The sequence below is a fragment of the Tyto alba genome, unplaced genomic scaffold, assembly GCF_018691265.1.
Source record: "Tyto alba isolate M040663 unplaced genomic scaffold, T.alba_DEE_v4.0 Super-Scaffold_34, whole genome shotgun sequence".
In the NCBI taxonomy this organism is placed as follows: Eukaryota; Metazoa; Chordata; class Aves; order Strigiformes; family Tytonidae; genus Tyto; species Tyto alba.
The window spans coordinates 797,848-820,960 of record NW_024881309.1 but is presented as its reverse complement, the minus strand read 5'-3'; the positions used below and the strand labels follow the sequence as shown (position 1 = coordinate 820,960).

At 54.3% G+C, this 23,113-nt stretch overlaps 3 protein-coding genes and 1 long non-coding RNA gene across 4 annotated transcripts; 2 read left to right on the top strand and 2 right to left on the bottom strand.

The window, feature by feature from the left end:
- Window positions 1–2,218: 2,218 nt before the first annotated feature.
- On the top strand, window positions 2,219–9,611 carry RETSAT (retinol saturase). Its single transcript, XM_042801359.1, has 11 exons — window positions 2,219–2,456; window positions 2,802–2,984; window positions 3,681–3,922; window positions 4,556–4,757; window positions 5,425–5,622; window positions 5,716–5,835; window positions 6,564–6,702; window positions 6,877–6,986; window positions 7,279–7,445; window positions 7,795–7,954; window positions 8,444–9,611. Exons 1-11 carry the CDS (start codon window positions 2,282–2,284, stop codon window positions 8,587–8,589), a joined length of 1,842 nt encoding a protein of 613 aa, XP_042657293.1. The 5' UTR covers window positions 2,219–2,281; the 3' UTR covers window positions 8,590–9,611.
- A 104-nt stretch (window positions 9,612–9,715) lies between these two features.
- LOC104362344 (caspase-3) lies at window positions 9,716–13,802 on the top strand. Its single transcript, XM_009968638.3, has 4 exons — window positions 9,716–10,656; window positions 10,803–10,975; window positions 12,768–12,897; window positions 12,997–13,802. The coding sequence occupies exons 1-4, from the start codon at window positions 10,455–10,457 to the stop codon at window positions 13,242–13,244; spliced, it is 753 nt and encodes a 250-aa protein (XP_009966940.3). The 5' UTR covers window positions 9,716–10,454; the 3' UTR covers window positions 13,245–13,802.
- On the bottom strand, window positions 11,059–15,437 carry LOC116961199. The gene is made up of 3 exons (XR_004406874.2): window positions 14,491–15,437; window positions 13,185–13,308; window positions 11,059–12,234 (listed from the first exon to the last, which is right to left on the bottom strand). It is a non-coding gene; the product is annotated as an uncharacterized LOC116961199 (long non-coding RNA).
- A 1,150-nt stretch (window positions 15,438–16,587) lies between these two features.
- On the bottom strand, window positions 16,588–22,640 carry TGOLN2 (trans-golgi network protein 2). Its single transcript, XM_042801374.1, has 4 exons — window positions 22,517–22,640; window positions 20,682–21,973; window positions 19,890–19,973; window positions 16,588–18,947 (listed from the first exon to the last, which is right to left on the bottom strand). Exons 1-4 carry the CDS (start codon window positions 22,572–22,574, stop codon window positions 18,942–18,944), a joined length of 1,440 nt encoding a protein of 479 aa, XP_042657308.1. The 5' UTR covers window positions 22,575–22,640; the 3' UTR covers window positions 16,588–18,941.
- Window positions 22,641–23,113: the final 473 nt, after the last annotated feature.

Below are 23,113 nucleotides of genomic sequence, written 5' to 3'. Positions count from 1 at the left end.
ACCAGCTCCCAGGGACAAACACCACCTTCCAGTGCCCTGTGTCAGCTCCCGGTGATGCTTTTGAACTAAAATTATTAGAACACGGGTATTTGTGGAATAGAATTATTAAGATCAATTTAAGCTGTTTTAACCATTTAACCGTTGTGCTGCAGATGGGACCAAACTAATCTTTTGAGGAATAGTTGGAATAACTGTAGGAGCAGGAACTCAGAAATAATCTGACTTGAGACGGTTTGGCCTTGTGGTAGCAGGTGCAAAGAAACATAAAGATAAAGAAGCTGCAAATTACCACCCAAACCAGACCAGGCCAGCCTTGAAGGACAAGTTGTATGTGACCACAGGACTGAGTTTGCAGAGAAGTAAGAGTCAACTGTTAGACGCGGTGATGAAGACTACAAGCCTTCACCTAAAGGCCCCCGACGACCACCTGGAGACTCCAACAGATATGCACGAGAAACATTAATAGATGCTAATGAGTTCCTGGAAAAGTTATGAATATGATATGAATATGTATGTTAAGGTGGTATAAATGCTTGTTGATTTTGTCTTTACACACATTAGGAGGAGCTCCCCCCTGTGTGTCCGGCGCTGTGACAAAGAACGCCTGCTTTCAAAAACTCCAAAACTGAATCTTAGAGAGCTAACTAATTACCGCTTTGCGGTACACCAGTCCTCAGCATCACCTCCCAGGGCCCGGTTCCAGTTTTCCAGTGCCCGCAACCACCTCCCAGTGCAAACCAGCAGCTCCCAGCCCCCAGCGCCCTCCTCTCCCGGCCCCCCCCCCGGTCCGTGATGGTGCCAGCTCCCCAGTGCCCGGTGCCAACTCCCCAGTGCCCGGTGCCATCTCCCCAGTGCCCGGTGCCAGCTCCCCAGTGCCTGGTGCCATCTCCCCAGTGCCCGGTGCCAACTCCCCAGTGCCCGGTGCCAGCTCCCCAGTGCCCAGTGCCAGGTCCCAGTGCCCGGTGCCATCTACCCAGAGCCCGGTGCCAGCTCCCCAGTGCCCGGTGCCAGCTCCCAGTGCCCGGTGCCATCTCCCCAGTGCCCGGTGCCATCTCCCCAGTGCCCGGTGCCAGCTCCCCAGTGCCCGGTGCCATCTCCCCAGTGCCCGGTGCCAGCTCCCCAGTGCCCGGTGCCATCTCCCCAGTGCCCGGTGCCAGCTCCCAGTGCCCGGTGCCAGCTCCCAGTGCCCGGTGCCATCTCCCCAGTGCCCGGTGCCAGCTCCCAGTGCCCGGTGCCAACTCCCAGTGCCCGGTGTCAGCTCCCCAGTGCCCGGTGCCATCTCCCCAGTGCCCGGTGCCAGGTCCCAGTGCCCGGTGCCATCTCCCCAGTGCCCGGTGCCAGCTCCCCAGTGCCCGGTGCCAACTCCCAGTGCCCGGTGCCAGCTCCCCAGTGCCCGGTGCCATCTCCCCAGTGCCCGGTGCCAACTCCCAGTGCCCGGTGCCAGCTCCCCAGTGCCCGGTGCCAGCTCCCCAGTGCCCGGTGCCAACTCCCCAGTGCCCGGTGCCATCTCCCCAGTGCCCGGTGCCAGCTCCCAGTGCCCGGTGCCAGCTCCCAGTGCCCGGTGCCATCTCCCCAGTGCCCGGTGCCAGCTCCCAGTGCCCGGTGCCAGCTCCCCAGTGCCCGGTGCCATCTCCCCAGTGCCCGGTGCCAGGTCCCAGTGCCCGGTGCCAGCTCCCCAGTGCCCGGTGCCAGCTCCCCAGTGCCCGGTGCCAACTCCCAGTGCCCGGTGCCAGCTCCCCAGTGCCCGGTGCCATCTCCCCAGTGCCCGGTGCCAACTCCCAGTGCCCGGTGCCAGCTCCCCAGTGCCCGGTGCCAGCTCCCCAGTGCCCGGTGCCAACTCCCCAGTGCCCGGTGCCATCTCCCCAGTGCCCGGTGCCAGCTCCCAGTGCCCGGTGCCAGCTCCCAGTGCCCGGTGCCATCTCCCCAGTGCCCGGTGCCAGCTCCCAGTGCCCGGTGCCAGCTCCCCAGTGCCCGGTGCCATCTCCCCAGTGCCCGGTGCCAGGTCCCAGTGCCCGGTGCCAGCTCCCCAGTGCCCGGTGCCAACTCCCAGTGCCCGGTGCCAGCTCCCCAGTGCCCGGTGCCATCTCCCCAGTGCCCGGTGCCAACTCCCAGTGCCCGGTGCCAGCTCCCCAGTGCCCGGTGCCAGCTCCCCAGTGCCCGGTGCCAGCTCCCGGCCCCCGCCGCCCCCCCCCCCCCCAAGCCGTGCTGGTGCTCCCGCCCGTTTCCCGCGGGGCGGAGCGGGGTTCCCCGCCGGGTCGCTCCGGCAGACGCTGGCAGCATCATGTGGCCATACGCGCCGCTCTTCCTCGCCCTCCTCCTCCTCTTCCTATTCCTCCTCCTCGCCCGGTTCCTGCGGGGCGCGGGCGGCGGCCCCAGCCCCTTCGCCGCCGATGCCCGGCGCCCCCCTGCCCCGCTCGTCACCGACAAGGCTGCCCGCAGGACGGTCGTCAAGACAGGTACCGAGGGGTGTGTGTGTGTGTGTGTGTGCGTGTGTGTGTGTGTGTCTCTCTCGATGGGACCCCCCCCCCCCCCAGCCCGCTGCTCCGCCGGGGAGGGGCATCACCCAACGGGGTGGCATCACCCCCCGGGGCAGCGTGACCCCCCCAGCGTGGCATCCCCCACCCCCACCCCCCCGTGGGACATTGCCCAGAGAGGTGGCATCTCCTCCCAAGGGTGGCATCACCCCCCAGCAAGGTTTTGGGGGTCACCCACTGGCTACCGTGCACCCACCCGAGGGGTGCCACATGCCACTGCTGAGGATATGTCGCTGCGTGTGTGTGTGATTCCCCCCCCCCCCCCAGTTTTCTCTGCAGATAAAGTCCCCGAGGGGCTCGATGCCATCGTGGTGGGCAGCGGCATCGGGGGCCTGGCAGCCGCTGCGCTGCTGGCCAAGGCGGGCAAGCGGGTGCTGGTGCTGGAGCAGCATGGGAAGCTGGGGGGCTGCTGCCACACCTTCAGCAAGAAGGGCTTCGAGTTCGACACCGGTACGGCCCCCTGACGGCATTTGGGGTCCCAAATTCACCCCTGGAAAAAAAGGGGGCGTGGGGGTCGCAGCTGCAAGGTTGGGGGGGGAGGGATGCCCGTAGTGGGAATAACATCCAAAACAGTCGGGGGACCCAGAGCAGGCATCCCCAGCACCCGCCCCGGGTTATACAAGTGCATTTTCTGCATGAGCAATGTGCTATCACACACCTTCCCTCACCCCAAATCCTCCTGCTGAAGCACAAAAGGCTGCTGGTCGTGCCTTGTTGCTGGAACATCAAAACCCTAGAAAATTCCCCATAATCCAGCTCAGATCCTATAAATTTCCCCATACGGGGGATTTCAGCTCCCTTGCTAAACTCCTTCCAGCAAGACAAAGTCCATCCCCATAGGTCCCTCAAGTTGCACGGGATTAATTATTTACAGCAATGTAGGAAGGAAAACTATTAATGTGTCACAAAATTCCTAAAAGCTGTTTAAAAACATGACAGCAAGCACTTGGTTTTCCCTTTGACCTGAAGTGGGAGATGGGTGTTTCCCGACTTTTCCCTTTCCCCTCCGTAGGAAGCTGCTGGGGTGGGAGGTGAAGAAATAAGAGGAGGATCCTGTACATCCCAGGGGTATGTGATGGGGTGTTAAAAAAAAAAAAAAAAAAAAAGGAAGAAAACCCCAGAATAAACCAAAAATACATCTTCCAGGTATCCACTACGTGGGGCAGATGCAGGAGGGCTCCATCACGCGCTTTCTGGTGGACCAGCTGACGGAGGGGCAGCTGGAGTGGGCTCAGCTGCCGGCCGTCTACGATGCCGTGGTTTTGGGGGAGCCCGGCAGGGGCAGGACGTATCGCATCTATTCGGGGAAGAAGGAATATTTCCAAGGCTTGAAGGAGCAGTTTCCCGGGGAGGGGGCCGCTATCGATGAGTTCGAGCAGCTGGTGAAGGTAGAAGGGACTTCGGCTTTGCCTGCAGGGAGGGGACGGGGGGATTGTTTTGGCTCTGGTCCCCTTCCGCAGGGTCACAAAATGAGGGGAAATTCCCACTCCCTCCCCCAACACCCAGATATTGGGCAACTGCAGAAAATAACGGTGTTGCACAACCCACCTCTGCCCAGTCCCAAAAGCATTGGGAAACATGTCAAAAATCTCCATTTACTGCCTCAAAAAGCTGGCATCGCATCCAGAGTTTTAACACCGCTCCCCAAGGAGGCTCATGGTCCCATGGGATGTGCTGGGACCCCTGACACACCCCCCAAGCGCCGTGGGGTGATGCTCCAGGACCTCCTGGCCGGAGGGGTGATTGCAATCGTTATCAAAACTGCTAAATTAACATTAATTATGCTCTGAAACCACCACACAGGCTGGGAGCCTCCAACGGATCTTTTTGAGGGGGGCAGGTACTCCCCTTGCCCGCAGCTCCTCGGGATGCAGCGCTTAAGAGATACTGTCTCCTCGCTGCCAGCCAAGCCGTAAATTTAAGGGGGAAAAGATGCTTTTTGAGCATCTTTGGAGCCCGCTCCGGGGTTGTGGGCAGCTCCCCCAGCGTGGGATGCTCAGCAACAGCCTCCTCCCCCGCAGAGCGTCGCCAGAGGGACCGCAGTGATGATCATCTTGAAAATGCTCCCCCGGGCACTGGCCAGGCTGCTGTGCCGCTCGGGGCTGCTGCCGCGGCTCAGCCCCTTCTGCCGGCTGGCGTCGCGCAGCCTCAAGGAGGTGGTGGATGGTCTCACCACCAACCGCGACCTCCGGGCTGTCTTCAGCTACCTCTTCCCCACCTACGGTAAGTAGCCAGGAAGCTCGGAGGCACTGTGAGGGGTGAAGTTAAACCCTTTAGAAACAAAAAAAAAAAAAAAAAGCAAGCATACCCCAAGAAAACCCGTTTTCCTTTGCTTTTATAAGGGTAATAGCTGCCATGGTTTGCAGGCAAGGGATGCTGCATGAATGGACGCTCTGCCAGCATCCTTGTCCCCAAGCCAGCGGCTGGGTTTCCCCATGCCCCCGTTGCTTGCCTTCATCTCTTTCTCTCCACATCCTTCGGCTTCACAGTGTGGCAGCATCACTCCTCCCACACAAGGGAGAATTTGCCCACCCTTAACCGCACGCTGGCACCCACCGCTCCGGCCTTGCCCTAACCCTTTCACCCTGAGCCTTCCCCTTCCCTTCCTCCCACCCGCCCCGGGGGTTTGCTCACAGTCCCCAGTGACTCGGCGGGTTCAGTGGGCACAGCCCAAGTTGCAAACGAGACACGGGCTTTGCCACGGGACCACCGATGTCTGACACCCTCCCTGTTCTTCTGGGTACCAATGATGCGTCGTTTCTCACGTGCATCCATCCTTACAGCATCGCATCCAGCCGAGGACAGGGCGTTCCTTATCCTAAAACCTTCATGATAAGCCACAGAACCACGATTCAGCACAAACTCACCTAACACTGCCCCCTTTTTTCAGGCGTGGTGCCCTCCAAGGCCAGCTTCTCCATGCACAGCATCCTGGTGAACCACTTCCTCCACGGCGCGTGGTACCCCAAAGGCGGGGCTGGGGAAATCGCCTTCCACACCATTCCCGTTATCCGGAAATCCGGAGGCAACGTGCTGGGAAAGGCGCCGGTGCAGAGGATCCTGCTGGACTCCCAGGGCAAAGCCTGCGGTGAGCCCTGGCACGGGATGGGGCACACGGGGCTTCTCCCCAGCGCAGTGTGGCTTTTAACCAGAGCCTCCCCTCCTCTCCTTTCCCTTCCAGGCGTGAGCGTCAAGAAAGGCCAAGATTCGGTGAGCATCTTCGCTCCCATTATCATTTCGGATGCCGGGATCTTCAACACCTACGAATGGCTCCTGCCGGCGGAGGCGCGGGCGTTGCCGGGTAAAACACGGCAGCATTGGGTTTCGTTGGGGTTACAGCATTAATCCCCCTCCGAGCCGCATCAAAAATCAGCTTCTTTACAATTATTTCTTGGACATCAGCAAAACCCCATCCTTCGTGTTGTGGCATTCAAAACACCATCCCTGGCTATACACTTCTTTGCTGGGTTTTTAATCAAGCTTAAATTAATTTGCCCAAACTGGCCATAGAGTTGGCAAAGCTCTGGCTTGCTGCTTGGTTTCCCTAAAAACCACAGCATAGTGCCCCAAAACTTGGGAAAGTTGGTGAAATGTCCACTTAAAGTTGGGTTTAGTGCTGTCACAAAATCTCCTTGCTGCTTTGGAAGCGGCATGGTTGGGTGGAAAGGGGCACAGTTGGGTGGAAGGTTTTTGGGCAACTATATGGTCCTGGTCTACAACCATTCGACATTTGCAAAGCAGGAGCACATTTAAATCTGAGAAGGTCATTAAATACAGGAAAAGCTCAAGCCAGGGGTACCCTAAACCACCCCTTATAGGAAATAGCAGTACTGCTGCCTTCATTGCAGTTTGCAGGAGTTTCCGTCCTATCCCTTGAGCACACATGAGATGTTTCAAGATAAACCAGTTTTACAAGCCAACATGGAAGCAATGTAGATATGAGGAGGGCTTCTTCTAGGAGAAACCACTTCTCCACAGCTGAGGATCCCAGAAAATACTTATTTTCCCCTTTTTCCCTCTGTATCACAGAGATCCAGTCTCAGCTTCGCATGGCGACACATGGTGAAGGGGGCTTCACCGTCTTCGTAGGTCTTAACGGCTCGAGGGAAGAGCTGGGGCTGGAGCCCACCAACTACTTCATGTACCCAGGAAGTGACCTGGATGAAATGTAGGTTTGGCTTCACCTTAGATGTGCTTCCTTGAGCATAAGGAGATGAATTCTTGGGTGGTGACTCACAAAAAGCTCTTGGCAGATCCTCGCTGCATGGGGATTCGGCCATTGTAAGTATTCAGGGAAAAGTTTGCACCAAAACCAACCCCAAACCTTTGCGTGTCTCTGCAGAATGAATCACTACCTGGCTTCTTCCAGAGAAGAAGCTGCCAAGAACATCCCTCTCCTGTTTGTCACCTGCCCATCGGCCAAGGACCCCACCTGGGAAATGAGGCACCCAGGTAAAGGCTGAAGTCCAACCACAAGCACTCATGAGTGGCTTGAAAACTTCTGCAGGGTTTTGTATCTTTGATGACTGCAAATGAGGAGTTTCTCCTAAAATAGCCATGGGCAAAGCTGCTGGGCATGTTGCCTGTGGAAAGTGGTCTTCACGATAACTGGATGAAGGATATGGGACCACAAAGACATGAGAACATCCCAGATGTTTGCACAGGGAGGGTTGCATTTGTGGCAGCAAAATGGTGGCACGAAGGTGAACACAGGGACAACCACCCCAACCTTGTCCTACTGCAGGTAAATCCACGCTGGCCATTGTGAGCTTCACCAAATACGAGTGGTTTGAGGAGTGGAAGGACAAGCAGGTCAATAAGCGGGGAGATGATTATGAGGAGCTGAAGAAGACCTTTGTGGACACTGTCATGCAGTCTGTCTTCAAGCTTTACCCTCGCATCGAGGACAGGGTGAGGAAACACAGGGTTCAGGGGTCCTCCAGCTCCCCTCCTGGGTAGCACCTACCCAGCCCCATCCTGCAAACATAGGAGCTGGGTCTGGGTCTGCTGGCCGTGAGGTCCCACTGGGCAATGTGGCACCAACCCACTGCTGCTGCCTCCTGACCACGCATGGTGCAAGGAGGGATGGTGGTCCCCTAGGACCATCTCAAGACCAAACTTGGCCAGAACCACCACACAAGGGTCTGCAAAGAAACCTGTCCTGGCCCGTACCCGACATCAGCAGTTTTCTGGAGTACAGGGCACCCTACACCATCATGCCTACCCTCTGTAGACCACGTTGTCCCCTTGTCCCCCACAGATTGAGTACATCTCCAGTGGGACACCCCTCACCAACCAGCACTACATCGCTAGCCCCAAGGGGGAGTTCTATGGCATGGACCACACCATCGCCCGCCTGCAAGTTGAAGCCATTGCTGCTGTGAGGGCACAGACGGCTGTCCCCAACCTCTACTTGACAGGTACCACGGCCACCATCCAGACACCACGTTCTCAGCTGAGGAAACCTCTGGGGAAGCAGGATATGGAGAGAGAAAAACCTTCAATCCTTCAGTGAAATAAGGGGATAAGCCACTGCCGTGCCATGGGGTGATGCAAGAGCCACTGGAGCACGTCCAAGTGGAGCTGCATGCTCCCAACAGGAGGAGGAAAGGGCTGTGCCTCCTCTAGCTCCTGGACCTTGTCTCCCTGCCCAGCATTGATTTATTTTAGCTGGACAGGATGAGGCCCTTTCCCTGCTGGGGAGAAGGAACAGGTCAAACAGGGTGGGGTTTCACAGGTTCAAACCCAAGGGATGGCTCGGGGGCAGCTGGAAGGTGGGGAGGGCAGGTGATGGATTGGGATGGTTGATGTCCGAAACAACACTGATGGTCAGTTGGGGATGGCAAGCATGTGCTGCCCACGGGTCCCTGCCCTGGCCACTGCCATCACTGCCTCCTGCTCTCTTCTAGGGCAGGATTTGTGCCTGGGTGGCTTCATGGGAGCCCTGCAAGGAGCCCTCATCTGCGCCAGCGCCATCCTCAAGCGCAACCTCTACATTGATGTGGCACAGTTGAAAAAGCGCACGCAGGCTACTAATGCCAAGAAGAAGGACTAACGCCTGTCGTCCCACCAGCCAGGACCTCCTTTCCCCCGCAGCACCTTATTCTCTGCCGTAAATCACCTGTAGCACACCCTTCTCTAACACAAAGCCAAAGGCCCAGGAAGATGCCGTTTCCATTTCCAGCCAGCTTGTCTTGGACCTTACCCACCTAGAGCTCACCTCCTGCCGCCACAACATCCACCGCTAGCGAGTAAGAGCCAGTGCTGATCCCTGGCCACCCTTGGAAGGGGAAAACCCTTCTCCTAGCTTAGGGAAGAGGTGCTCCAAGGGCTGCCATATGCAGCAGTGGCCAAGAAAGAAGTCAAGGCAACCCCAAAAAACAAGACTGCACTGGAAGGCAAAACCCAACAGCTTCTACCCTTGGTCAATTGATCCTCCCCAGTGTACAAGAGCCACCTGCACCATGGGAAGAGCATCAACCTTCACCTGCACCCCCCCAGATCTGCTGGGTCAAGGGGAGCGAGCCCCGGGGGAATGCTTTCCCTCTTTCAGATGTAGCTTTGGCGCTGAGTTGGGCTCCTAAACCTCCTCGTGGGACTCAGCAGCCCCGGGGGTTGTGGAGACAGAGGAAGCAGCACCTCCCTGAGACGGGCATGGGCACTGGCTGCATTTAAGCAAGAGGAAATCACACCAACCCAAGCCCAGGAGAGGCTCACGGACACGGTCCTTTAGGAAGGAGTCAGCTCCTGGGTCAACGGGGTGGTGGAGTAAGCAAGCCCCTCTCACATGCCCAGTCCAGGTATGAAAGGATTTAAGGCAGGTTTAAAGCTATTTAAGAGCAACAGGGCTTGCTAGATGTATAGTGCTTTCAAAGTCGTGCCTTGCTGCAGCAGAGCAGCAGGACTGTGATGCAGCTCCCCAGCCCTGCAATGGTACAAACACCCACTCCTTTAGCAATAAAACAAAGTCTAGCCTTTCTGTCTGCTGGGAAAAGCTTGGGACCGTGATCAAAGCCCTCTCTGAATGGGAAGGGAAGCACGTGAGACCAAAAATAAATAAAATAACAATAAACATCTTGTGATTCGTGCCGTGTGATGTGGGATCAGCAGGGCTGGGGTTAGGGTGGCATGAGAGGGTGGCTTTTTGATACTCCAGACCAGCAAGTTTGGGAAGGGAACGAGAGAGGGGATGCAGTTGAGACTAGTTCTTGTGAGCACGTTGCTGAGGGTTCATCCTGCACCAGTGCAGACTGCTTTTGGGGAGAAATAATTGCAGAAGTGCCATAAATAGGTACCCCAAGCAGGTAGGGTTAGGCAATAAGCCACAATGGCTGAAAAGACCTGCTAGGAGCTTGTAGGGGAAGCTGGATGGGGTTGTTTTCCCTGTAGTCAGTAATGGGAAATAGGAATTGCCTGGCTTTTGGGGGAAATCAGGACTCGTGTAGGGTGAGCAAGGCAGGGAGGGATTGCCTGGTTGCTGCTGGCATTTGCCACCATGCAGGCATTTCCATCCATCCCCCCTCCAACCTTCTTGCCATCCCCTTGGGGAGAAACCACTTTTTTTTTTTTTTTTTCCCCCTCCCCACATGTGCTCCATAAGCTCCAGGCTGTATGGTGCCAGCCCAGCCCTCTGGCAGCCGGTGATTTCTGCTGAACCCAGGGGTGAGCCATGGCCCTCTCCTACCCCCATGACTCATGCCCAGGTGCCACCTCGCTCCCTTGGCAGGTGACAGGGCACTGATTCTGTCTTGTCCTTGAAAATCAGCCACGCTGCTGCTGAGTCAGCCAGCGGAGCAGGATATGCTCTCCTGGACTTCCTGAAGGAGCACGCAAGGCTCACCCCAAGACAAGCCTGAGCTCCCCGCCAGTGCCGTGGGGGGTTTGGAGACCACCTAACCATCTCAAGGGGGACATCCCAGCATGTCCCAGCCAAGGCAAAGCCGGGCTCTTGTCATCGTCAACACCAATTTCTGCAGCAGCGATGGTGATGTGGTGTTCGGGACGCGGAAAGGAGCCAAGAGAGAAGCGGAGCAGCTTTCCAGGATTCTCTCACGGCTCAACTACAAAGTGAAGGTGATGCATAACAAGACAGCCAAGGAGATAGAAGACCTTTACCAACAAGGTATGTGCCCCCTTGCCAGCCCCCACGTCTCCTCCATATCTTCCCCCAAACCCAGACATCTCCCATTTCCCACCTCTCAGTCCAAGTACCCTGTGCGACACCCTGAGCCGATGCTCGAAGGCATCGGTTTGGCCGTGTCGTTGCAGAGTGCTGCTGCAAGCACGGGGAGTACTTTGTGAGCATCATCTCCAGCCATGGTGAGGAGGGGGTCATATTCGGCTGTGACACAGAGCCAGTTAAACTGACCCGGATTTTCCAGATTTTATCCTCAGAGAAGTGCCCGGCGCTCAGCAAAATACCCAAAATCTTCTTTATCCAGGTAACACAGCTGCTGGATGATTGTTTGATCCCTTTTTTGCTACATTTGTGCAGAATTAGACTGGCACAAGCATGAGGCTTAAGGCTGCTACCACTATAAATCTGCTTTAATTGTGGATTTTGGTAAATCCATGTGAGAGCGTGGTCCTTTCTTCACTTCCCAGCTTTCCACCACAACCCTCCATCCCTCTTTTTTCATGCTTTCAATGATTTTGAAGTCTCCTTGCTCACTGCATACACTCTCCTCCCAGCCTCTCATCACCCATACAATGTGTCTTTTCTCTGGGAAACAGCCTCAGTCTCTCCCCAGTGTCTCCAGACTGGAGCGTTTCTCCCAGTGGTTTGCCCCCTCTGGACCGAAACCAAATTATTTGCCATGGTACATGACATCGCTGGGATTAAATATTCCTCCCAGACCCCCCCAGCACGTAGATGAATCAGTAAAAGCTGCTTTCAGATCCCACCACCATGACATTTGGGCACAGCAGACTCCTGAGGTAGGGCTAGGAGAAGCCCAGCTGTGGACTGGTGATGTAGCAGGAAAAAAAAAAAAAAATAAAGCCCCCAGCTGGTTCCCAAGCAGTGAAGCAGAGGAGAGTGTGAACATGCAGTTGCAGGAAGGGAGCCCTGGAAGTACGCTTTAACGCTGATCTGACAAGGAGGATTAGATCACTGAGCAAATAACCCAGCAACTGGACAGATACCAGCAGATAGCGTGAGCTCCACAAACATTATGCAAACACACAGAAATATTTTCACCCGAAAGCACGTATAAATCACTCACAGCATTTGTTTCCTTCTGGTAAAGGGTTTGGCCACTGTTCAGGGAGCGGTGACAGCCGGGGACATCCCCCAGAAAAGCCGAGAAACCCAGAGTCTGGTCTGGGCGCCTCCACGAATGGGAAAAGCTTGTGCTCGTGCTGAGAAACGCTGCCGGTGCTGGAAGAGCAGGGCTGCTTCCCCCCAGCATCACCCGGTGACCCCCACCCACCCCTGGGGGCTGTTCAGTGCCAGGCTGCTGCAGCCACCTCTGCGGGCCCCATCCCGAGCGAGGATTTACCGCGGGCGCTTGCCGGGGAGTTTGAACAGGGAGAGGCGAAGTTACGCTGGGAGATGTCACCCGCTGGCATTTGGTCTGGTCCCAGCCAACGTGCCACAGCAGAGGTGACTCTGGGGAGGGGTGAAACGTGCCCTCAGAGCAGCCTCAGCAGCGCTGGTCCCTCTCCAGCACCTTCCCAACACCAGCCCAGCACGCCGCCCCTGCAAGACAGACCAAACCATCACTTAGAATAAAGGACCGGGCACATACTGGGCTGTGCTCCAAGGGGAATCTCTGCCAGCACTTTCCCAGGGGACTCTTGCTTTTCCCAGGTGTATTCCTGGGTTCACATGTGCAGCCCGGCAGAGGGGAGGGGCAAATGGAAGGAGAAGTGGAACCAGCCTTGTGAGAAAGGCACGGGGAAGAGGGGAGGGAGCCCCATCTCTAGGCTTGTTGCGAGAGAGGCTTGGTAAAGCCGAGCTGCAATGGATGAGGAGGGGCAGAGGGTGGTCGACGGATGAGATGGGAAGGGGAAGGAGATGGGAGAGGAACCACAGGGGGCTGTAGGACTCCGGGAACGGGAGCTGGGAGGTGCTCTGCGCCACGGGATGGGTTGTAGGTTTGGCCTGGAGGGGGGACTACAGGTCCACAGGGAGCCCCCGAAGACCCCAGGAGCTTTAGGCTTGCCCTGGAGCCAGGCAAAAGGGAGAGGGCAGAGCAGGGGGGAAGCTCATGACAGCCATTCCACCCACAGGCTTGCCGGGGGCAAGAATTCGACCAGGGGGTGTTTGTGGAGTGTGACAGCAGGGAGCCCAAGCCAGAGTGTGGGCCAGACTACCTCTCCATCCCTCCCCAAACCGTTGTGATGTTTGCCTGCAGCCCAGGTAAGGGACCTGCCCTGACACACCAACAAGGTTTGGCAACATCGCCGTCGCAGGGCCGTAGCACAGCCAACGTTGCTCTCCTTCCTTTACGCTCTGTAGGCTACGTGGCTTTCCTCAACATCTGTGGATCCATGTTCCTCCAGGCCCTGCTCAAGGTCCTGGAGGGAGAGGAACGTCACCTGGCCCTCAACCGCCTCATGACCCGCGTAAACTGGGAGGTGGCCTTTTGCTGCCAGGCCAGGGGCGCCTACGAGGGATGCAAGGAGATGCCCTGCTTCATCACCAACCTAGTGCAGGAGGTCTTCCCCTTCTCGGCACCCATCGCAGAAGAGGCAGATGGTGTTTGAGAGCTGCTGGCTCTGGAGGAAAGCCCAAGGGGCAAAAAGCAACGGCTTGGTTGCAAGAAGTCCCCTGCCATGCAAGGAGAAAAAAAAAGACAAGTTACAAGAAAACCAACAGAAAACCCTTCTGGAAAGGTGACTGGTTCAAACTGGGATGGGCCGGAGCTACCAGGGGGAAGCTTTAACAAGTCAAGTGCAGCTGGGGCAGGTCTTACCGCAGGACCTTCTGCAGAACAGGAACATCCAATTTAAGCACACGAGTGTGCAGTGACACCCCAACACCCCACAGCAGCACCCCCCAGGCCATGGCTACCCACAGCTCCGGAGGGGCACGTAAGCCTGCTGCTCTCCCTCATCTCCTTACACAAAAGAGCTCCAGCTCTGCAAATGCAATCTCACCTATTTTGTTTGTTTGGGTTTTGGGTTGTTTTGGGTTTTTTTTTTGTTAATCTAAACAAACCTTCACAGGCAATGGACTTTTATCTTACGGAGGCAAAGCTGATGTGTTTACTTGGCTGGTGCCCTACCCATAATGAAAATACAGCTGCCCTGCTGTAAAGATCACCTCATGTTCAAGCTGTTTGTTCATAAAGCTGTTCAAGAATTCAAAACTTTAAAAAAAAAAAAATTAGGGTGATTAGCAGGATTTGCGCATTGGTGGGTTAACTTAGGACCTGGAGTGGAGGTCAGGGCGTGGATCTGGGAGTGTTTGCTCAAGGTAGCTCTCATAGCTCATGACTGATAACTGGGTGAGCAAAGGGAGAGGGGAAAAGCTCCAGCTGGGATGTGAGTGGAGGGGATGGACGGGCTGGGGCACCTCACAGACCTGAGGTATTTGCTCAAGGTCCTCTCCTCCCACTGCCTCCTTGGTACCAAGAATAAGCACAAAAGCTACGTCCATAAAAGAGCCTGAACAGCTGCTGTGCAGAATGCAGGGACACCCCCGGCCTGCAGACAGCGGCAGGAGGAGGGAGGGGTTGATGGGGTGAAGACCTTCACCGAAGGGTGCCTAGTTTCACCCCGTGCTCACGCATTAAGTCTGCGTCACCTCCACCCTAAGGGCCTCTCGGATAAACTCTGGCCCTGTCACTATTTCTCAGCACAGACCTGAACAATTCTGTTTGATAAGCAGTGCCCAACCCAGCCTGCAGATAATTTTGGTTTCATTTAGCATTTTTTCCACTCCTGGACTTTGACTCACGGGGAGGTGTGTGGTGCAGCCACCCCAACACAACCCACATTTGGCACTCACCATGTCCTGGTACGTGTGATGGGACGCTCATGCTGCGGCCTCTCTCCCTTGAGGGACCTGCAGGGTTGTTCCTTCCCCATTATGTTCACTCTACCCGTAGGAATAAAATAGTTTTGAGGCCTCTACAGCACTCTCAAATCAGGGTGGAAGCAGGCAAGGGGTTCAAAGAGCTCTTGGAGCACAATTCAGTAATTCTTGTTTCTTCAGGAAATCACCCTAAAGACGCACAGCAGAGTGGCGCTTTGATCTCCTCGTAGGAAGACTTGGATGAGTGTTCATTCCAATAACCCCATGCGCAGATGAACGGAGAATTTTCATTTTAATCTCCCATTCCCATGCTTTTTTCCTCCCCCAAGGTCTCAGCAATGCTGTCAAGAGGAAAACAAGTGGCCCTCCCTTTTTCCTAGCCCGTCCTCTGCACTCAGTGCCAGGCAGCTGGTGTCCAGCCAAGTTGGACGAGAGTGTTGGAAAGTGGACTTTCTCCTTTTAGGGAAAAAGTGGGGGAAAGGAGAAAGTTTCTTTAATTTACTGCAGGAAGCAGGATTAAACAGTACCCAGAAGCACCCTCATCATCTGATGACGATGAGGGCACCCTCTCTTCCCCTTTCCACAGCTGGTCGGGCAGCAGTATCCCACACAGGCTGCTCTCGCCGTGGGGGAACAGAAGTGGAACCACTGGGCTCTTACTTTTCCAATCTGGGCCGCTCAAGGAGACTGGCTGTGCTGGGATCCAGACTGCATCCTCCTCAGAGCCTCCCTGTGGGTGAAAGAAGAAATACAACAGGAGAGATCCACAACTGAGCTCCGTTAAAAGCAGTTTAACCTCTTGTCTTAAGGTCGGGTCCTAAAGAGCCCCACTCACCACCACGTGTACAAGGGACCAAGCCAGTCAAGAGGATCGTGAAGCAGACTGGAAACTTTTCAAATCCGCTCTTGGCTGAAACCTGTCTCGGCTCCTTCCGGCTGCAGGGTTAGTTGGTCACACAAGGGCCAGGTTTGCATGTGCAAGTCGAGCATGCAAAGCTTTGAACACTAACCACTCAGCTCAGAGAGTGCTGCTTCTGTAAAAACTTTTTTTTCTTTGCACAAAGAGGAACTAACCTGGACTGTCATTGCCAGGTTTCAAAGGAGACCACGTAAAGAACAAAACGAACAAACAGATGTGAAAACTCAATGGTTTTTTTCTTTTTTGAGTCCATTTATTGACTTCACCACACAGAAAAAAAAAAAAAAAGTACAAAGAAATATAAGAAATATAAAAATTCTGATCCAAAGCAAGTTAAATTTCAGTGCAGCAGAAAACAAACCATTTGCTGATTCAAGCCGGCAAGGCAGCTGGCCTGAAAGTAATAACATCTGGCAAAAAAACTATGTACCGACAGATACCATCCATTCGAAAAAACATGTTGTGTCCAAAGGGAAAAGGTTACACGCACCTTGACCCGTTTGAAACACATTGCATAAATTTAAATACCATAAAAATCAACAAACCGAGTCATTCCCAGAGGTTTCACGCAGCTCGGACAATTACAGCAACTGCTGCCAGAAACACGCCGCCCTCGGGAACTTGCTGGGCAGATTTGGGGTGGGGGGTGGGGGGGGGGAGGTCCCCCCTGATTTAGCCTGGCATGAGATCTGCCTCTCCCCAAACCCTGCACTTCCCAGACACTGGACATTCCTGTTTTGCCAGAGACACATGGGGCGCGGAGCAAACCAAAAGCTCCACCGAGACACGACACCCGTCCTCGTTAACCTGACGAAGCTGCTCATGCTCAGCCCAACCTGACGGTCGAGGCGTTGGGAAGGTGACAGTCCTGCTCCCCAAAGAACTCCCTCGCTTCGGCTCACAGCTAACACGAAGGGGTGGGACTTCCAACACAACTTGGCACCACAGAGGGCTGAAAGGCATTTGAAAAAGCTTGTGGGATATAAAAGCAAGCAGATGGGGGAAAAAAAAAAACCTTTTGTAAATTATTTTTCAATTGAAAAAAAAAAAAAAATAGGACAAAGCAGGAAAACAGCACACACACTCTAAAAATTCGGGGATGAGCAACTCAGAAGCACGTGGTATTTCACATGTTGGAATATGGTTCCGACCCCCCCCGCTGTCATTAGACAAAAGCTACCACATCCCACCCCGCATCCTGTCCGTAAATCAGCCACACAACAGCAAGTCTCAGACTTATCCTACGGGATCTCTGAAACAGTGGAGTCTTGTTGCAGGAGTTCCCACCCTTTTCAGAAGGCATGTTCCCCCTAAGGGTTATGTTCCCAGACTTGTTTTGCTTTCTCTTCCCTCCACCTCACACTCCCATTCTTCAAAATAACTTCTGCAAGTACTTTTAGCATCAGAAAAGTTTACTACAGAAACCTTGAAAGCTATTTAAAGCCAAGAGGGACTTTCTCCTGCTCTTTGTGCTTGCTAACAGCCAACAAAAAGAAAAAAAAAAAACACAAACTTTTTTTTTTTTTTTTTTTTAAGAGAAGGACAAGCCCCTTCTCCCCTCTTATGTGGGGAATGAACCACTAGGGGAAAAAAAAAAAATACGATGATAGCTTTCAGGTCCAGACAAGGAAAGGTCTTTGCCCCTGTCAAACATGACTATCTTTAGCAACCACAGGGCAGATTACCAATTGTTCACAACCTCGGGAAAGACGGAAAAAGGCTGGCCTCATCCCATGAGTTTTTGCAGCCAGCTGGAGGGAAGTGAACCCGACCAGGATCCTTCCTGTGCAGTCAGCCAGCCAGCGCACGGGGAGGGAGACTCACGTACGGCCAGCACGAGCTTCGGGTGCAGACAGGTACCTGTGGGAACAGCTCTAAAGGCCTCATGCCAATTTTTTTCTGCCCATAATGGAAAAAAACAAAAGCATGAGCTGGGCAGACACTTCATGCCCTCTTCAGAAACATCCCATCTCAAACATCTTTGGATTAGAACTACAAAAATAAAAACAACCTCACAGATATAACTTGTGAATCAACATGTTTTGCAGCCTTAAATGTAACCAGTATATCCCAGGCCCTATTTTAAGTGCTCCACAGTAATTCCGAAGTGTCCAGCTCAGTGACAGGCAGCTGGTTACGTCTACATTCAACCACACAAAACTCCTTCAAGTCAGGGCTGGCGGAGCCGTGGAAGAGCAGGAAGAGGTTGTGCCGCCGGTGATACCGCAGGCCCTTTCATACCTCGGTCACTGGCTCAGGATGTGACCCCGGGGAGAAGACGCCCTGCGGTGACTCACAGGCAGAAAGGACGGTGCCTGTGCCACGGGCTACAGCCGTTTCCCAAAGCCAGAGGCTGCCAAAGCTTTTGCAACTCAAGGGCGAGCAGCCCCCTCGCCTCTGAGCCGCGCGGGAATGCGGCCACTTCTCCAGCCAGAGCCAACGCCGCGCGCGCAGTCGGGGCAGGACAACCCAGAGAGGCTCATTCAGCAGAGCTGAACACTCCAGGGCCTCAATACTGCATTTCTGAAGGAGAGGTTTGAAGGACTGCAAGTTTCATTCATCCCAACCGCTTCAGGATTACCATACATTTTACATTACCACGTATCTACATTTTACAAGGGGGAGGAAAGCAATCTTCCAAGGTGGAGTCTGCTACAACCACACCACAGCAATTTGGCACATAGCTTTCTAAGCCTAACCTACCCTCCTTCACAGCATCAAACCACAACTGTCACCTTTAGTGCAAACATCAGAACTCTGGGGTCTGTGAGGGAAAAGACCCGTGTGGAACACAAGATGCAGGTGAGGATTTTTCAGCTACAACCCACGGGCCAAAGACCGCTCCAGCATTTCCAAAGATGTGCACGAAAGAGAGAATCTAGGTGATAAACTCTAACATTGTCTTCATCACAAAGAGAAAATAATCAAATCAAATCAGAGTCCTTGGCAGATTATTTCCAAACTAGTGCAATCAGTCATGCTCCGAACTTTAGCATCCAAATACAATGGACAGAAGAGGAGAATGTCTGTATCTCAAGCAAAGACTGTGCTGGTTACAAAGGCAGCTCTATGACTCTGGAAGGGGAAGAGTCAGATGGCTCATTTTGCAGGCAGATTTTCTTTCCCCGCCCCCCCCCCCCTCAAGAGGAGACGTCAGTACAGTAGATGGCAAATTCCATTTCATTTGGACACAAAAGTTCTGTCAAGTGCTGGAGACTGGTTTTTCCTGGGTCACAGGCCAGAAGCCAGATGCCCAAGCGGAACACGAGTTCATCTTCAGGCAGCTGGGAAAGGAGAAATGCATTTTGAGGAAGTGAGAGGTTTAACGTTACCAAGTGCAGGTGCAAAACTAAAAGCATTTCCCTTTCTTTCTATTGTCTGAAACCTGAACATGGCAGCACAGCTACAACTCAGAGCGCTACAGCAGGGGAGTCGGTGGGTGTCCCAGTGTTCCTGCATTTTTATCACAGGCCGTCATTATTCCACTGAATATCCAAGAAGGAATCTAGATCTGGAAAGGCAAAAAGAAAGGTTTAAACAATCTGAAAGCTCAGCATTGCTTTTTCTACTCTGACAAAGCATCGAGTTTGAGCAGGCTCAGTGTCTCTGATGAGCTTTCAAATAAAAAACAAGCTATTTCTAATTGCCTGGCTGCTTTACTGCGCCACAAGGAGAAGTCATGGAATTCCTGGTAGGGGAAACAAATTCTTGACATATTGGTGAGACTAAATAGGGAAGCTCAAGCAGGTAAATTATTTCTGGGGCACTCAGATGGCTTCCCCAGCCAGGCATGGCTGCAATTTGGGAAGGAAGAGAACTGAGCTTCCATTCCCAACAGCACACTGCACCTCTGCAGAGCTGGAAATGAGCTGGACAACACTACCTTGAGTTTTACATGCAAAATCCCTAATGGCGTTTGAAAAATCACCATCATTGTGGGACCCCAAATACTGACAGCATTCTGAAAGACTAAGTTTCAGCTTTGGGTGACTTTTTATTTTCTTCCCTTGTCTCCTCATCTTCCCATTGCAGAAAATAACTACAGACACATCTGACTTCAAGGACAGAAGGTGAAAAACGTTTCAAGGGGAAAAAGAAAGGGAATCCTTCCCAAATCCAACCCTTCTCCCGCTATAAACTTCTTTGAAAAAGGCATTTGAGTCAGTGACAAACTATTCTTAAGCACACCTGAGTTCAAGACTCACAAACTTCTGCCCTGCATTAGCTCTGCCATCATCTCTCGGCATTATTGCTTCCATTTTCTGGCAAAACCCTGTTTCTACACCATATGTGGAGTTTTTGCTAAAAAAAAAAAAAAAATCTGCTTTCCAATACCAAGTAGAGGCTTTGTGACCATTTCTAACGTGAAAGGGCAACAACACATGTACAATATGCACCAGGTACCACAACCTCCTCCCAGGCTGAGGCAGCTCCCAGTTCAGGCAGATCTTACCTTTTGATCCAGTCTCTGATAATCACCAGATTTGGGCCGTCGACCGCTTTTCGATCTTTTCCCTTCCAGAGCAAAAGCAATGATCTTTGGAGACAGAAATGGGGACAAGTTGAGTGGGACAGTAGTGACCAAATAAGCTTTTTCTCACTTCAAACACAGATGCTTTCTAATGGGCCAAAGACCAGCTTCACTTACCTCCCTCTAGTGATCATATTTAATTTGAAAAAGCACTCAAAATAATAAATGCCAATATATAAACCCAGCTAGGATTGAAAGCAGGCGATAATGAGGTTTGCCTAACACGCAGAAAACTTCATTCTCTTTCTCCTACCTCAAAAGTAGGTTTATAGGAGGAAAAAAAAACAAACAGCAAGTGTCATTTGAGCTGCATCCCCCCCTGCAAGACTATTTAAGGACAAGTCTTCTGCAGCTTGCTATAGAAAACTCATTGGCAGCGAGAAAACACAGGGTAACTTCATAGATCTTTTCCTTTTCACTTCTCTCAGCTGAAAATAACCACCAGAGTTGAGGCCACCCGATTTCCACAGGGGTCCAGCCCCTTTTCCTACTTACGACACCCTCTCTGCTCCTCCCAAAGCTGTCGGGACCAAGGCTCAAATTAACATTAACCAAACCAAGCGGGAAGTATTGGTGAGAAACAAAAGTCAAGGCAAGAGGAAAGGTCTTCAACTGAGCAGGTCCCAATCTGCAGCGGTGCCCAGCGAGAGGAAAAGAAGCTCCTAAACCAGGGGGGAGATGTCGACAGCCTGGGAAAGGAGCACAGCCACTCACCTTGCGTTTGTTGTGGTATGCGATGTACAAGGCAGCAACAATAATAGCCGTGGTCACCAGGTAGGCAAAGAAGTGGCTGCTCTCCGACTGGTCTCTGGGGGAAGAGGGAACACTCTTCTCTCTCTCATTAGAGGAGGCATCGCTGCCTGCTTTGGCCCCATTCTCTTCCTCTCTGGGGCTTTCTTCGTTGTCTAAAAAGCTGTCACCCTCGGTACCAGAGGAAGTTTGATTACCCTGGTTCTTGGCATCGTTATTGCTGTTACTGCCTGGGTTCTTGCCCTGGTTCTCAACATTGCTCTCCTTGTTCTCGGCGTTACTGTCCCTGTTGTTGCCCTGGTTCTTGTTGTTGTTGTCCCCATTGTTGCCGCCATCCCCGTTGCTGCCCTGGTTGTTGTTACTGCTGTTCCCATTGTCGCCCTGGCTGTTGTTATTACCCTGGCTCTGGTTGTTGCCACCCTGGTTTTTGCTGCTGTCCTGGTTGTTGCGCTGCTTGTCATCCTGGCTCCCGTCACTGCCATGTTGGTTGCTGTCCTGGTTCTTGTCATTGGTGCCCTGGCCCTTGTTGTTGTCATCCCTGTTGTCACCCTGGCTGTTGTTATTACCCTGGTTCTGGTTGTTGCCACTGTCCTGGTTATTGTGCTGCTTGTCATCCTGGTTCCCCTCATTTCCACCTTGGTTGTTGCCCTCGTTCTTTTCCTTGTTCTTCTCATTGGTGCCCTGGTTCTGGTTGCTGTTGTCCCCGCTGGTGCTCTGGCCGTTGTTACTGCTGTTCCCACTGCCAGCCTGGTTACTGTTACTGCTGTTCCCATTGTTGGTCTGACTGTTGTTATTACCCTGGCTCTGGTTGTTGCCACCCTGGTTTTCGCTGCTGCCTTGGGTGTTGTGCTGCTTGTCATCCTGGTTCCCGGCGCCGCCACCTTGGTTGTTGTCCTTGTTCTCACTGTCAGTGCCCTGGTTACGGGCGTTGCTGCTCTGGCTATTGTCCTGGTTACTGGGGCTGCTGCCCTGTTGGCTGGTTTGGTGGGCATTGCCACTCTCACCAGTGCTGCCCTGACCACCAGTGTGTGTCTCCGGGCTGCTACTAGTTCCAGCCTGCTCCTTCTCCACTGACCCTCTGTCACTCGTGCTCAACTGGAGGTTTGTTACCCTGGCTGTGTTTGATGCAGAGTGCTGCTCTTCGTCCTTTTTGGACGTATCCATTTGCCCACCCGCTTGGGGTTCCTGGCCATTACCTGCTCCCACTCCTGCTCCAGCTTTGCCAGACTTTTTTTCCTCCGACTCCTGTAGCTCCGCTGTCAGCAAACACACAGAATTCAGTCACCACCAGCCTCTTGCAGCAGGTGCGAGCAGCTTGTGCCGCTGCCCGAGACACCTCCCCGGCCAGCACAGCCCCACCGCTGTGAAAAGCTGCTGGAAACTCCCCTGAAAGGGAGATGGGAGCGGGGGCGGGCGACCAAAGGGGTAACAAACCCGGCGGCAGGGCGTCCCCGCGCGGCTCCCCGCCCACGCAGGGGGGGCCCCAGGGCAGAGGAGCCCCCGCAGACCGAGCACCCGTGTCAGACCCACCCCGGAGTGCTCTGCCTTCGCTGCCCGTGTCAGACCCACCCCGGAGTGCTCTGCCTTCGCTACCCGTGTCAGACCCACCCCGGAGTGCTCTGCCTTCGCTACCCGACTCCCCCACCCCGCGGCGATGCCGGGTACCCAACCCAACCGCTCCCCCTCAGCGACTCCAGCCCGGAGCCCCCCCGGCCGCGGCCCTCCCCGCCGGTTCCGCCCGACCACCCGGCCCCTCTCTCCGCCTTCCCTCGCCCCCGACACTTCCACCGGCCCCTCACCCCCGGATCGGGCGGCGGCGCCAAGCGCCAAGAGCAGCAGGAGCAGCCGCAGCGGCATGGCACCCCCGGAGCCACCGAGCCTCCGCCACCGGCCCACCCGCTTCCGCTTCCGGCAGGGCAGGCGCGGCTTCCGGGAAGAGATCTCGCGAGAGCTGGGAGGCGGCGGGCGAGAGCGGGGGGGGAAGGGGGCGTGGTCTGACGCGGATGGGGCGGGACTTAAGGCAGTGTGTGGGCGTGGCTTGTGGAACTGCCGGTGCGGCTTTGCGGTGAGTGGGGCGTGGCCTGCTGGAATTGGGGCGGGGCTTATGGATAATCGGGGTGGGCCTTAGGGATATTGAGCCATTAGTAAAATTGGATGGGGTTTATGGAAATTAAGGCCGGGGTTAACGACCCGTGGCGTGTGCCGCTGGCACAGCAGCCTCAGTGAAACGGCTCCTTCTTTGGGGTAAAAGTAGCGTTTTGAGGTAATCCCTACCATTTTGGGGTCTGTTTCCAGGCCTTGAGAAACCAGTGCGGGGACTCTGGGAGCAGCAGCCCAAAGTGGGGTCGCTGAGCTGTACTTTGAGGGCCGGGCCTTTTCTCTCCCTGAATTTGGCT